We start from the raw sequence: 14,410 nt of genomic DNA on the forward strand, positions 1-14,410 counted from the left end.
AGATGAAATGGGTATGTGTATATTTGAATTTTAAATAAATAGGTGCTGCTGTGTGGCCTGACTTGGAGACAGAGGGCCAACCTAGTGTTCAAAGGAGATGTTTTCCATGATGCAAAAGAATAGGAATAGAACACACAAGCTAATCATGTTCATGCTGTATTGGAAGTGTGAAGGACAATTAGAATTAAATAGGCCTGTACTTTATCTTCTGTGGTACAGCATTTCCAATTATATTAACAGATACTTTTTTTGAACTGTGACCAAGACCCATCTGCTTCTTTCCAAAATTATGTTTCAGGCTGGGCGCAGTGGCCCATACCTATAATCCCAGCACTTTGGGAGGTGGAGGGAGGCAGAACCGGGCAAATCACTTGAGCCCAAGTGTTCAAGACCTGCCTGGGCAATATGGCAAAACCCCATCTCTTCAAAATAATGGGGGGAAACAATTAGCCAGGCATGGTGGCATGTACCTATAGTCCCAGCAACCCAGGAGGCTGAGGTGGGAGGATCACTTGAGCCCAAGAAGATCAAGGCTGCAGTGAGCTGTGACTGCACAATGCACTCCAGCTTGGGTGATGGAGTGAGACCTTGTCTCAAAAATAAATTAAAAAAAAATAGACTGAGCACAGTAGCTCATGCCTATAATCCCAGCTACTTAGGAAGCTGAGGCAGAGAATTGCTTGAACCTGGGAGGCAGAGGTTACAGTAAGCAGAGATCATGCCACTGCACTCCAGCCTGGGTGACAGAGCTAGACTTTGCCTCAAAATATATATATATATATTTTTTATATATATATATTTATATATATATATGACCAAGTTCTAGTCAATGATGCTAAGCAGAAATTGTGTATGTTATTTCTAGGAAGTTTCTTTAAAAGGGAGGAAGCAACTCCCATTCCTCTTTTTCCCTTCTGTTGTTTGGAATGCAGATGTGATGGCTGGACTCTAGCAACTACTTTGGACAAAAAGGTGCTTGGATAATTTTTCTTGGATAATGGCCTTTCCAATCTCAAAGAAGGGAGAAGGGAAACCACATGCTGAAGATAAAGTTAAGAAGCTAAGTCACTAAAACCATTGTGAAGCTGACATTACCAGCACTTAACTGTCTACCTCAAGGCACTTTTTTACATGAGAAATAGATATCGGTCCTATTTAAGCCACTGCTATTATTTGGCTATACACGGTAGAACTTAATGCCAACTAATCCTCTTGCTCTTCCAGCCTCCCTTGTGGCTGAGGCACAGACTCTGTTAATCGCACAGAGTGGTGCAAGACTAAAGAAGCGAGCCCTGCTTCTTTGCTTTCTTACAAGAAGGGTAGTGGTGGAGGGATCAGGAGTTTGGAGACAGCAGTGGTGAAACTGGTATCCAGTGCCATGTGTCATGGGTAGGGATTCTGGTGATGGTGCCCAGGAATAGCTGTGGTGCCTTCTCTAGAATAACCCCACATGTGATTAGGCATACTTCCTAGCTACCCAGCTTCCAAATCCAACTCCCTGGCCCTCCCAGGGATTCAGTGAGCTACCTGATATCTCTAATAAATTCTTTTGCTGTTTTAGCAACAGGGAACTCTAAGTGATATGCCACCCCCCTCAGGTCTAGCAGAAGATAAAGATCTTACCTTTAATACCTTAGCCTCTGTCCCACCTGCTTTGAACCACTGGCTTAAACCCAAGGTTTCTCCTGAACTTGGGTTTAATTCACCTTTATCTCTATTTTCTGGATGCGAGAGAGATGTAATTGGCTACCAAAATCCATTGTTCCAGTATAATATGCATCTATCCTTGTGACTAAGTATAGCCACACAACTGCATCTCACCTGTGGAATGTGAATGCTTGCGACGTGGGCAACTTCTGCCTCACTTGCATAATGGGAAGTCGCTTTCTTAGCTTGGGTGATACAGCTTCAACCAAGGGGATAAGGAAGCACTATAGGGGATGACAGAGTCACAGGGTGGAAGGAGCTTGCGTCCCTGAAATAACTTCACAGAGCGGGACAGCTTCCTGGCAACCTGGACTCTTCCCTGTAGAACTGTTATACAAAAGGAGAAGAAACTGTTTTCCATAAGCTGCTGTCTTGGGGTCTCTGTCAGCTTCATCTTTTTCAGCTAATACAGTAGTAATGGGGGAATATAAAGCATGGAAGTTGTAGTTAACAACAGATAATTACAGATCATTGCAGGAGCCACCAACGCGGGCAGCTGTGTTCTCCGAGTGCATCTCATTTTCTGATTCTATTCTATTAATAGAAGAGGGAGAGTCACCGAATGCTGTGTGAGCACTGTTGTGAGGCACCGAACAATGTCACGGCCCGGACTTCTGCTGGGCTCTAGCCACTATCAGATTATCCTTTTTGGTGGCTCAGTGTGAAGTACACAGGTTTTATTTACTACTTCTGTCTCTGACTGTAAAGTGTATGTTTTTGTCTTTTATCATTTTGACCACAATGTTTAGAAAATCATTTTCACTTGCAGTTGTCTTTGTTTACCACATCTTCCCTCTTTTTTAAGGATTGAGTTATGTGGGTGTTTTTCTTGGATAATCACCTTTCCAATCTCAAATGTAGTATTTTATGTTTAATGTAACTATGCACTTTTAATTTGAGCTTCTAGACCAGGAATCAGAAAACTACCACCAGCTGCTGTTTTTTGTTCTGTTTTGGTTTTATTTTTTATTGTGGTAAAATACACATAACATAAAATTACCATCTTAACCATGTTAACAATTCACTGATATTAAATGCATTCATAGGCCGGGCGCGGTGGCTCACGCCTATAATCCCAGTACTTTGGGAGGCCGAGGCGGGTGGACCACGAGGTCAAGAGATCGAGACCATCCTGGTCAACAAGGTGAAACCTCGTCTCTACTAAAAATACAAAAATTAGCTGGGCATGGTGGTACGCACCTGTAATCCCAGCTACTCGGGAGGCTGAGGCAGGAGAATTGCTTGAACCCAGGAGGCGGAGGTTGCGGTGAGCCAAGATCGCGCCATTGCACTCCAGCCTGGGTAACAACAGCAAAACTCCGCCTCAAAAAAAAAAAATGCATTCATAATGTTATGCAACTATCCACACTATATAGCTCCGTAACTCCTTTCATCTTATAAAACTGGAACTCTATATACCTTAAATAATAACTTCCTGTTCTCTCAGCCACTGACAATCAGCATTCTACTTTATGTTTAGATGTTTCTTGACTACCTCACATAAGTGAAATCATAAAGTTTTTCTTTTGTTGTGACTGGCTTATTTCTCTTTGCATAATGTCCTCAAGGCTCACCCATGTTGTAGCATATGTCAGAATTTCCTTCCCTTGTGAAGGCTGATCACATTCCTTTGTATGTATACATGATATTTTATTTATTCATTCATCTGCCAATGCACACTTAGATTGCTTCCACATTTTAGCTGTTGTGACTAATGCTATTATGAACATGGGTGTACAAGTATCTAGAGAGCTTGCTTTCAGTTCTTTTGGGTGTGTACTCAGAAACTGAATTGCTGTACCATATGCTAATTTTATGTTTCATTGTTCGAGGAACTGCCACACTGTTTTCCACTGTGGCTTTGCCATTTTGCATTCCCACCAACAGTGCACAAGGGTTCCAGTGTCTCCATATTCTCACCAGCACTTGTGATTTTCTGCCTTTCGATACCATCCTAAGGGGTGTGAGGTGGCGCCTCATTATAGTTTTGATTTGCACTTCTCTAATGCTTAGTGATATTGTGCTTTTTTTTTTTTCGTGTGCTTATTGCACATTTGCATATATTCTCTGGAGAAATGTCTGTTCAAATCCTTTGCCCATTTTTGAATCAGGTTGTTTGGTTTTTGTTGTTGTGGTCACCTGTGTCTGTAAATAAAGTTCCACTGTAATGCAGCATCCCGCCATTCATTTATGTATTATCTGTGACTGCTTTTACACTATGATGATAAGGTTGAATAATTATGCCAGAGCCCATTGGCCTGCAAATCCTAAAATGTTCACTACCAGCCCTTTACAAAAAGTGTTTGCTGACCTCCATTCTCTAGATCTATGTCCATTTTACTCCAGTTAAAATTTCCATGCTATTGACTTATCTTTTACCATAATATAACTCCTAACTTCTATTATTTTTCCTTTTTGTTTTTAATCCCTTCTGTATTGAAATCAAAAATTCATAAATATTTGGCTTAACTAATTTTTCTTACTAGTTTCATAAGCTTTTAATTATGCTGAAATTTTTTTTAGGCAGGGTCTCACTGTTGCCTAGGCTGGAGTGCAGTGGTGTGATCTTGGCTTACAGCAGCCTTGACTTCCTGAGGCCAAGGGATCCTCCCACCTCAGCCTTCTGAGTAACTGGGAAAGCGCCACCATACCCAGCTAATTTTTGTATTTTTTGTAGAGATGGGGTTTTGCCACATGGCCCAGGCTGGTCTCAAACTCCTGAACTCAAGCGATCTACCAGTGTGGACTTCCCAAAGTGCTGGGGTTTATTACAGGAGGGAGCCACTGTGCCTGACAAATTAGTCATTTACTCCTTAATGACCTTTAACATTACACCTATTGCTCCCTTTTTATTTAACTGCAGGAAGTGATGATCTGGACAATAGCCCCACAAGACTCTCCTCAAAATCCCCCTGTCTGGGCTACGTCTCAAGCCTGGGCCTTACTAAGGCCCAACTCCACTATCCAGCCACTGAGGAACCTGCTCATCAGATGGTTAGCCAATGAATCCTGCTCCTTTGCATATGACTTAATATAAAATACTCACAACACCTGCTGACCACACAGATTGCTACCATGTGGCCCAAAAAACCAGGCTTCCCCATCTCAGGTCAAGCTATTCAAAGGAAAGCTAGCAGCTATTAAATGCTGAAGTTACAGAGAGCTACTGGCTCATTCTCTGAGACCTGTACATGTAAAATCTTCTGAATGTGGTCCTGTATTTTCTCTGGTTAAGACAACTATATCCAAAGCCCTAAATCCCAATAATGACTGTACAGGTTGGCAGACTCTTCCCTGGAGAGAATTCTTTCAAATTTCCACATTTATTAAACATTTACTGTATTTCAGGAACTGTGATTCATACTACTAGAGGTAAAATGTTAAATAAGATATAGCTTCTCTCTTCAATAAATTTATGATTGAGTTTGGGTGAAAAATAAGTACCACAATTGCAATACAGTGGGATGTGTTTTATTGAGAAGTGTCATGATGAAGGATATCTAGATCAGAGAAGGCTATCAGGACAGGGTGAAAGAAGGCAGTCCACCTGGGAGCTGCTCAGCCCCCTTCCCCATCAGCCTAGCTCCTCTTCGAACCATGCCAATTCTAGATGGCCTGCAGGAGGCTGAATGAGTGAGGAACTTGGCATAGAGGAGTACGTTTCTGTAGTTATCCCCACAGTGAGGAACAGAGGGATGTGGCTAGGGGGCAGAAATGACCAAGGAAACTTATGAACCTGAGGGACCACCACCCCCAACACACACACACACACGCACACACACACACCCATCCACTAAGCTCTGGCTGTGGACAACAGAAGACCAAAAAACACCCACAATTTGAACACAGTCCTGAGTCCAGGGAGACTCAGGGAATAAGACAAGACAAATCAGGCATGGTTAAGGCTTTATTGGACATCACACAGGGCTGCGGTATAGAGACCCAGCAAAGGGAGCAGGGCATGTAGATGGGCTTTGAGGACAGTGCTGGGGAGCTCAGGGATCAGTGTGGCTTCTCAAAGAAGAGATAAGCACGGATAGGAAAGGCAGTCAGGTTGGCATTAGTGCAGGAAAAGGGAGATGTTAGGAGGGGGACTTTGGTGGAGGACAGTGGGGAGCCGAAGCTTTAAAGAGCCTCAATGTGGGGAGGGCTCATGTTAGAAGAAAGGAAGACAGTGAAACCTTGGGGAGGAGAAGACAGTAGAAAGAAGGAAAAAGGAAGAAGTCTGGTCCAGGGAGTCAGGCTGTTCTCCAGCATTCTGCCCAGGCAGCAGGGTCGGCTCCTCCCTCCCATCTTCTGGCAACCCAGCGCCTTATTTGCTGTTCCATGTAGCTGACTTTCCAAACAAAAGACCTGGGACAAATCTGCTGGACTTCATGTAGGCAGAGATCTTCTTCAAACCCTGAGGGCGGGAAGAAGGAGCCAGAGCACGGTCGGCTGTCTAGGAGGGCCGGAGCAGCCCTGCGGCAGGCACAGCAGGTCAGGCCCTGGCCACAGCATTTCCACGTGAGCTCAAGCGCTGGAGTATCACATGGTCTCTTAGGGACCCCACCTCTTCTAATTAACTCTTCCAATCTCCTTAAACTAATGTCATACCATAATAACACCTACCACTTATGAAGCTTCGACACTGTACTGGATGCTCTATATCCAAGAGAAATTACAACACAAGCTTAGAACATCCACAACTACTCTCCAAGGTCGGTTCTATTATCACCATTTCTCAAGTGGGAAACAGAAGTTCAGCAACTTCCTCACACTCAAATAAGTGGGATGGGGCTGGAATATAGTCTGGTTCTGTCTTCAGTTCTAACATGTTTTTGCCAAATTCTGCTCCTCTTCCATCCGGCCACACCCCACGCCAGATCCTGTCATTCCTTGTCTGCACAAACATTCTCCTTTTTCACAGGGAGGTTCTTGGCTTGCCCAAGACTGTACACACAGAAAGTACCTCCAGCAGAACAAAGGGGCTCAGAACACACCTGTACAACCAGGAAGAGCGCCCAGATCTCACCCAATGACTTAGCAAAACCTGGGTGAAACTAGATAGGGCAAGGGTAAACCAGCAAAAGAAAGGCCAGACCAGGCTCCGATCATTCCCCTTAAAGCATAGTGCAAACTTTTCCACTTGGTACCTGAGCTAAACCTCCCTGTGTCCCTGTCTCCAGACCTGCTACTGCCAGCCAGGCTGCATGACACTCGGATATGCTGCACACAATCTTACAAGGATTAAATGACCACGTAACTTCTAAATAATTCAAAAAGATCCCAGCCTCCCTCCTCCCTAAGGGCTAGGGCCAGGGCCTGTCAGGCCAAGGCCCCAGCCCTCGGCTGTGCCCCACCCCTTCCCTCCCACCACCTCTTACATAACCCCAAGGCTGCTCAGCCTGGACCAGAACCAGAGCTGATGGGAACTAGCTGAGCAAGCAGATCTCTTGACCGGAAGTGGGAAAGGGAAATAGATTCTAGGCTCAGAAACTTGTTGGACTAATGCCTCAAATTCCCAAATCTGTACTAAAAGTAGAATTTGCAGCTCTCAAACAAGTTTGGCATGGGTGAGGGATGGTTCCTGAGAGTGAGGGGCAGGCCCCAGGCTGGGTACCCATTTTACAAATAAAGACACTGAGAATGAGAGGATCAGTCCTTTGCTCAGGGTCCCAGAGCCAGAAGGCTGTGCTGGGCTCCCTGTGAGCCTCTGGATCTATGGGCGGCAGTCAGGGCTCTCCCTTTTGTGAGAAAAGAAAAAGCCTCAGGCCTTGTCCAGCCTAGGTTTCACAGCCCAGGACACTCTGGAAGGGGCAGAGCTCTTCAGGAGTGTGGATGCAGCTGGCAATAGTAGGACTGGCACACGGTAGCATCGATATTGAGTACTAAACCCACAGGCAGCATTCATAGCTACCCCCAGAAGCTTTGCACAAATTGACCCCCATGTGGGGAATCCTGAGAGCCAGGGCTGTGGCTGTAGCTGGATCAGGTACATATGTGGGTGCCCCTGTTGAAGGAGTTTATGTTGACGTGCTCTGCGCTGGGGCGCTCTCCTTCCCTACCTCTCTTCCTCTCCTTTTTACCCGCAGTGTTCCAAGTGTCCCCCTGTGAGATGGGGAGCACACTGATTTTGACTCCTATTCACCGACCTTCTCCTCTGCATGAGGCAGGGTGAGAGGCACAGTGGGACATGCATAGATGACCGCCCCATCCTGGAAGTGACAACAGTGAGAGGCCTGCAGGCAGAGCAGCCTGTGAGGTGTGTGTGGCACCACCTGAGTACGGGGGCCTGCCCCTCACTCACGGGCAACCATCTCTCATCCGTGCTGATCTTGTTTGAGATCAGCAAATCCTACTTTAGTACAGATTTGGGAATTTGAGGCCAGAGCAGGCTCTAATCATTCCTTTTAAAGCAGAAAGTCCAAACCTCCCCACCTGATACCTGAGCTAAATACCACTGTGCCCCAACCCACCTCATCTTTAACCCCACTACCACGGGCCAGGCTGCAAGACACTCAGGTGTGCTCTGCACGATCTTCGCAAGACTGAATGACCATGTAATTTCTAAGGATTCTAAGAGATCCAGGGCTGCCTGATCCCAAAAGGCCAAGCCCAGGTGAACCGCATGCTGCAGCCCTTGGCTCTCCTCCCCTCCCACCACTTCTTATGTAACCCCAGAGCCACTCAGCCTGGACCAGAGCCAGAGCTGATGGGAACTAGCTGAGTGGATCTCTTGACGGTGAGTGGGAAAAGAAAACAGATTCTAGGCTGAAAAACCTGTTAGACTAATGCCTCAAATTCCCAAATCTGTACTAAAGTAGGATTTGCTGATCTCAAACAAGATCAGCACGGATGAGAGATGGTTGCCCGTGAGTGAGGGGCAGGCCCCCGTACTCAGGTGGTGCCACACACACCTCACAGGTTGCTCTGCCTGCAGGCCTCTCACGGCTCTCACTTCCAGGATGGGGCGGTCATCTATGCATCTCCCACTGTGCCTCTCACCCTGCCTCATGCAGAGGAGAAGGTCGGTGAATAGGAGTCAAAATCAGTGTGCTACTCATCTCACAGGGAGACACTTGGAACACTGGAGGGAAAAAGGAGAGGAAGAGAGGTAGGGAAAGAGAGCACCCCAGCGCAGAGCACATCAACATAAACTCCTTCAACAGGGGCACCCACATATGTACCTGATCCAGCTACAGCCACAGCCCTGGCTCTCAGGATTCCCCACATGGGGGTCAATTTGTGCAAAGCTTCTGGGGGTAGCTATGAATGCTGCCTGTGGGTTTAGTACTCAACATCGATGCTACCGTGTGCCAGTCCTACTATTGCCAGCTGCATCCACGCTCCCGAAGTGCTCTGCCCCTTCCAGAGTGTCCTGGGCTGTGAAACCTAGGCTGGACAAGGCCTGAGGCTTTTTCTTTTCTCACAAAAGGGAGAGCCCTGACTGCCGCCCATAGATCCAGGGGCTCACAGGAAGCCCAGCACAGCCTCCACTGGCTCTGGGACCCTGAGCAAAGGACTGACCCTCTCACTCTCAGTGTCTTTATCTCTAAAATGGGTGAGATAATTCTGTCACCCTGTAGGAATGTTGTAAGGTTCAACTTCGACACCATAGGTATAATGTGCTGGTCACGGTTCGTGGCATGAAGTCAGCACTCAACAAATATGAGTTATTCTCTGTGTAGCTCCAGGACTGGGAAAGCATCTCAAAGGAGAGAAAAGAATAAGGGGCATCAGAGAGAAAGGAGGACAGGGGCATCACCTCAAATCGGGACATGAAGTCCTTCAGGTTTGGGAAGGCATCCAGGCAGCTGGGCTCAAATATACGGTTGTGGTCAAGGACATCATAGGCGAGGAAATCCACAAAGGTGATCTGCAGAAGGCCAAGAATGTGTGGGCTGGAACCTCCATAACACATGCAGTAAAAGAAACCTCACTCCCCATCGCACTCCTCGAGTACCTTGTCTCCTGCAAACCATGGCCGCTTCCCCAGAAACTGTGAGTAGAGCTTTAACTTTTCAGGGAGTTCCTCCAAGTACTTTGGCTTCAGTTTCTCCTGAGGAAGAAAACAGCTGTCACCACCCTCAGACACAAGCTCCCTGCACAGACGCGGCCTCCCCAGGGCTGTGTGTGGCCCCAGTTGGCCAGAGGCAAGTAGCCATCTTCCCCACAACTGGAACTGGGTCAGTGCCAGGCTTCAGTTGCATACATCAGCATTTATTAGATTCCAACTCGGTGCCAGACCCTATCTGAAGTGAGGGGAAGGCAGAGAGGAATGTGACACTGTCCTTGAATCTGTCCTCACTGACCTCCCAACAAACAGGCTCTGGGCAGCCCCAGGAGCGCCCGAGCACCTGGCAGCCTCTGGACCCAGACACCAGCAGAATCCAGGATACAAAGGGCTAAAGGAGCTCGGGGAAAGAAGAAAGTTCCTCCTAATGGGGAGGCGGAAGAATACAATGAACATTGAATATCCGGCGAGATGAAAAGTTCAGGTTGAAAGGAAGGAGGGAGAGGAATGAAGGCCCTCTGGCTACCTCTGAGCTGTCTGTTATGAAAATGCGCAGATCCCCACTCATGCTAGAGAAGACACAATTCGAGGGTGCCATTACATTCCTCTGTCTTGTACTTGAGTCTACGTATTCTAGGAGCAGGAAGGTGATGTGAACCGGCTGAGAGAAATGACCCATGACACAGGCCAGAGGCCATGAAGAAGATGCTGAACACAAACTTTACTGTCTAGGAATTGAGTTTCTACCCTGGGATACCTGGATCGTGTCCTAAGATTGGTAAGAATTGCCTCTGCTTCTGTTGACATGGCATTGGAGTTGTGAGAGTAACTGCTAATAGTACGGAAAACCAGTTGGAGGATGAGTGGTACTCAAGGAGTTAAAACAAGAAAAGACCAGTGTGTGTAGGAATGCAAGAGTCCTGGCCCTGAATCCTCACAAATTCTGGGTCGTAGCAGATCATGACCAGCTGCATCCGGGTGTCCATGGTCTGGTTCTCCAAAATGTCCACACGAATCTTCTCCTCTTCTGTCTCCCCACCTGCCACCCACAAAACACAGACTCACTCTCAGCATCTCACCCCAGACAAGCCCAGGAGGAGGCCACCGTCCCCCCACACCCTCAGCCTCCTGCACTCACACAGGTTGTGCTTGCGGGCAATGTAGCGCAGGATGGCGTTGCTCTGGGTGATCTTGTGAGCCCCATCAATCAAGTAGGGCAGCTGGATGGATGGGAAACCAGGGAAGCTCAGTTGGGCCAGCAGCCTCCCCAGCATCCCCTTCCCATAAGCAAGGGCAGACAGGAGACCGGGCACTCACTGTGCCTGCTCATGGCAGGCCTGAGATAGGAATACTGTCATGGACAAATGAGCTGGGACACAGAACATCATGGAAGGACTGTGCAGACAGCCAGGAATGAGAGGAACTGGGCAGAAGACTCCTGACCCTAACACCTCTAAGCTGAGGAGAGGAGATGCAGTCAGAGACACGCTGCACTTTCCCCCAAAACCGCCCCTTCCCCTGCACCTACATTGGGAAAGTCCAGGCCCAGCTTGAACTTTTCCTTCAGCCACTGGCTTCTGTCATAGTCAGGAGCTGCGGTGGGAAGATGAAGTGAAAACAAACCTCCCCGGAGCCCAGCCCACCTTCCCCGGGGCCCTCCCAAGGAGCCAGTGGCAAGACCCCTGAGACAGGTGGATCTAGAATCTGACCACTCAGTCCCAAGTCCCAGGGTTCAGGGAGAAAGAATCCGGGTGAGGGCTCTGGACCCCACACGACTAAGGCTTCCAGGCTTTAGGCAAGCCCTGAGGGACACCCAACCCAGTTACCCAGAAAGGGGGCCCAGCTTCCTGCCCCAGCATCTGGCCCCAGAGTCCAGCATTGCAAAGGCACAGGTGGCCTTCATGGGTTGCTTGGCGCCAACTCAGCGTGAGTGGGCAGGGCCCGGACAAGAGGGTGCCCTTACCGTCCCCCATCGTGTAGGTCTTTTCCTCGTAGCTTGAGTCTGTGTATTCCAGGAGCAGGCGGATGGCGTGGGCCAGCTGGGAGAGATGGCCCGCGGCTCGGATCAGAGACTGAGGGTCCCTGACTTGGTGACTCTCTCTGCACCAGGGGAGCCCCCAGTCTACACTGCACCCGTCGCCTCCTCTACCCGCCCCCACCCCCAAAAACACACACTGCGTCATTCACGGGCCCTTCTGAGGGGCGCAGGGAAGAACTGTCCTTAGAGCCGGTCCCGCAGTTGCTCCGCACTTCCCTCCCCCGCGCCCTCGTTCCGCCGCCCAGCGGACCCTCGCTCACCCCGCGGAGGTCCCAGTACCCCAGTGTCATGGGCATGGTGCTGGTTTGCGCGAGTTCTGCAAACAGGCCTCAAGCTGCGCCGGAGTCAGACTTTTAGTCCGGAGAAAGGAGAAGAAGGGCCTTGCTGCGACCCCGCCCCTCAGCCCGCCCCGCCCCCAAACGCGCCCTTCTGGAGGCCCCGGATCGCGCGCCGGGGCTGGGATCAGTGAGACCCCCTCCCGCCTGCCAGCCCCAAGGGTTCCGGGAGCAAGGTCAGAGCACCCCAGGAAATGGGCCAGAGGAAAGGAAATGTGGTCTGTGTGTGCTTTTAGGGGCCCTTGGGTACTGAGTCCTTGGGTCATCTGACTAAGTACTGTGTAAATTAGCCACTTCGTATTTTGGCACAATTTATGAATCTGAATCCAAGGATCAGACCCAGCAAGGAGGTGAAATATCTGAGGTGCCCCCTAGAAATGTCCAGCCAGTCGGCTAGGTGAGCCTCACATAGACCGCACAGCCTAACAGGGAGTGCAGTGGCCACAGAGGAAAGGTGAGGGAGGCTGAAGGACTCTTCCCCCACCAAACTGAGGGTCGAGCTGCTGTTTCTCTCGGCCCAATAACGAGATGCAGATGAGCTGGGGAGAAAGAGTTTTTATTTCTTAAGAGTTCCGGTTATAGGGAGAAGGCCTGGAAATTACCACCAGACCAACTCAGAATTACAAAGTTTTCCAGAGCTTATCTACCTTCTAAGCTATATGTCTACATGTAAGTGTGCATTCATCTAAAGACATAAGTGATTAACTTCTTTTAATCTATCACTAAGGTCTGAGTCCTGAAGACCTTCCTCTGGAGTCTATTTACTTAGTCTAAATGGGTCCAGGTGCCGGGGATGATTACCCTTATCTTGTCTCCCACTAAATCTCGAAGGTTTGGAGAGTTCCTTCAGAACCCCAGTCAATTTGTTTGTGGAGGCCCAGGGAGTTTCTTCAAACTCGCGATGAAACTTGTTTAATCCTAAATGTGTCAAGAATTTCTTCATTATTTTGTCGTGCTTTAAGGCCCAGGAAAGGCCTAGGCAAACTCTTGGTGACCGTTTGTTACATTCCAGCCTTTGTATAAAGGCCTGGCTTTTTTTTTTTTAAGCTTTTAATATTTAATCACTCAGTCGGTACTGAAACAGTTGTTATGAAAGCCTGTGTTCGTGAGATCTGGCCTGCCATAGAACCCGTCCTCAGAGAGGGCAGAACCCTGTCCTGCTGAGGAGGGAGGTCAGAGGATGGTGGCCAGAGAGGAGCCTGAGGAATCCCCATAGGACGACAGGCAGGGTGGGGACCCTCCCCTCTCCAGAGCCACCATTCTGGACCTGGACCTGGCTCCTGACCCATGTGTGTTCTTCAGTATGAGAAGATGGCTCCAGTGGCCTTTGAAGTCACGCTGTGATATGTGACCCATGGTACAACCACCACAAGAACAATGTCCAGCCTGCCAACTTTCTTCTTTCAAGGTAGAAAGAAAACTATTTCAAGAGTTGTGCAGTGAACTGACTTGGGGTTGATTTTGCTTTGTTTAAAGGATATTACAAATAATAATGGATATATGAAAACAGATGACAGACCTTTAAGGAGAAATCGTTTTACAGTGTAAAGGACAATGTTATTGCATTGCAAAAAAGTAATTTTTTTTTTGGAAATTAGCTAAAACATTGTTAGGACTGCAGAGGATGAACCCAGTATACCAAAAAAAGTTTCAAACCACATGGAAAATGTGTGGATTGGGGTTGAGGAGCACAGGGGGACTTCATCACATCCCTGTGAGGCCGCAGAAGTCAGGTGGTCAGCAGGTTTCTGCTAAGGAGGGTTGGGGCACTTGGACACTGTGTCACTGAGGCTGGCAAGGCACAGTCCTTGCTGCAAACACTCCCTACCCATCCAGATCTGGGCAGTACTCCCAGCTCAGATACCTGATAGGTATCCATGTTTTGAAAGCAGTTTTGGCCTCAAAGTGAGTTCCTATGTAGATGTTCCTGCAGCGAGGCAATAGCACCAGCGCAGATGCAAGTGCCTGGCCCTAGGAATCGTTATATTTCTCATTATGCATTAAGAGTTTATGATTCTGAGTTTATCCATCTTGGGTTGTGAAAGATAAAATGTCTAGATCCAATTAAAAAAAATTTTTTTCTTTTTTGAGATGGAGTTTCACCATGTTGGTCAGTCTTGTCTCAAACTCCTGACCTCAGGTGATCCACCCGCCTCGGCCTCCCAAAGTGCTGGGATTACAGGCATGAGCCATGGCACCCAGCCAGAAAATAAAATGATTTTTTAAGAAAGCTAACACTCATGAGAATAATAATGTTGAAAGGTGTAGAGCCGGTACTGTTACATTAGTATTCAGGTATTTGGTCATTTCTTTGTTGAAACAACAGTTGTTGAG

The 14,410-nt window shown here is 48.0% G+C and overlaps 1 protein-coding gene across 1 annotated transcript; it reads right to left on the reverse strand.

Annotated features, from left to right (window-relative positions):
* Positions 1 to 5,596: 5,596 nt before the first annotated feature.
* LOC105727905 (glutathione S-transferase Mu 5) lies at positions 5,597 to 12,130 on the reverse strand. The gene is made up of 8 exons (XM_012468077.3): positions 12,002 to 12,130; positions 11,667 to 11,742; positions 11,232 to 11,296; positions 10,842 to 10,923; positions 10,642 to 10,742; positions 9,653 to 9,748; positions 9,455 to 9,565; positions 5,597 to 6,109 (listed from the first exon to the last, which is right to left on the reverse strand). Exons 1-8 carry the CDS (start codon positions 12,035 to 12,037, stop codon positions 6,020 to 6,022), a joined length of 657 nt encoding a protein of 218 aa, XP_012323500.1. The 5' UTR covers positions 12,038 to 12,130; the 3' UTR covers positions 5,597 to 6,019.
* Between the last annotated feature and the right edge of the window lie 2,280 nt (positions 12,131 to 14,410).

Source organism: Aotus nancymaae, unplaced genomic scaffold, assembly GCF_030222135.1.
Source record: "Aotus nancymaae isolate 86718 unplaced genomic scaffold, 86718_ANA_hifiasm-v0.15.2.pri h1tg000007l, whole genome shotgun sequence".
In the NCBI taxonomy this organism is placed as follows: Eukaryota; Metazoa; Chordata; class Mammalia; order Primates; family Aotidae; genus Aotus; species Aotus nancymaae.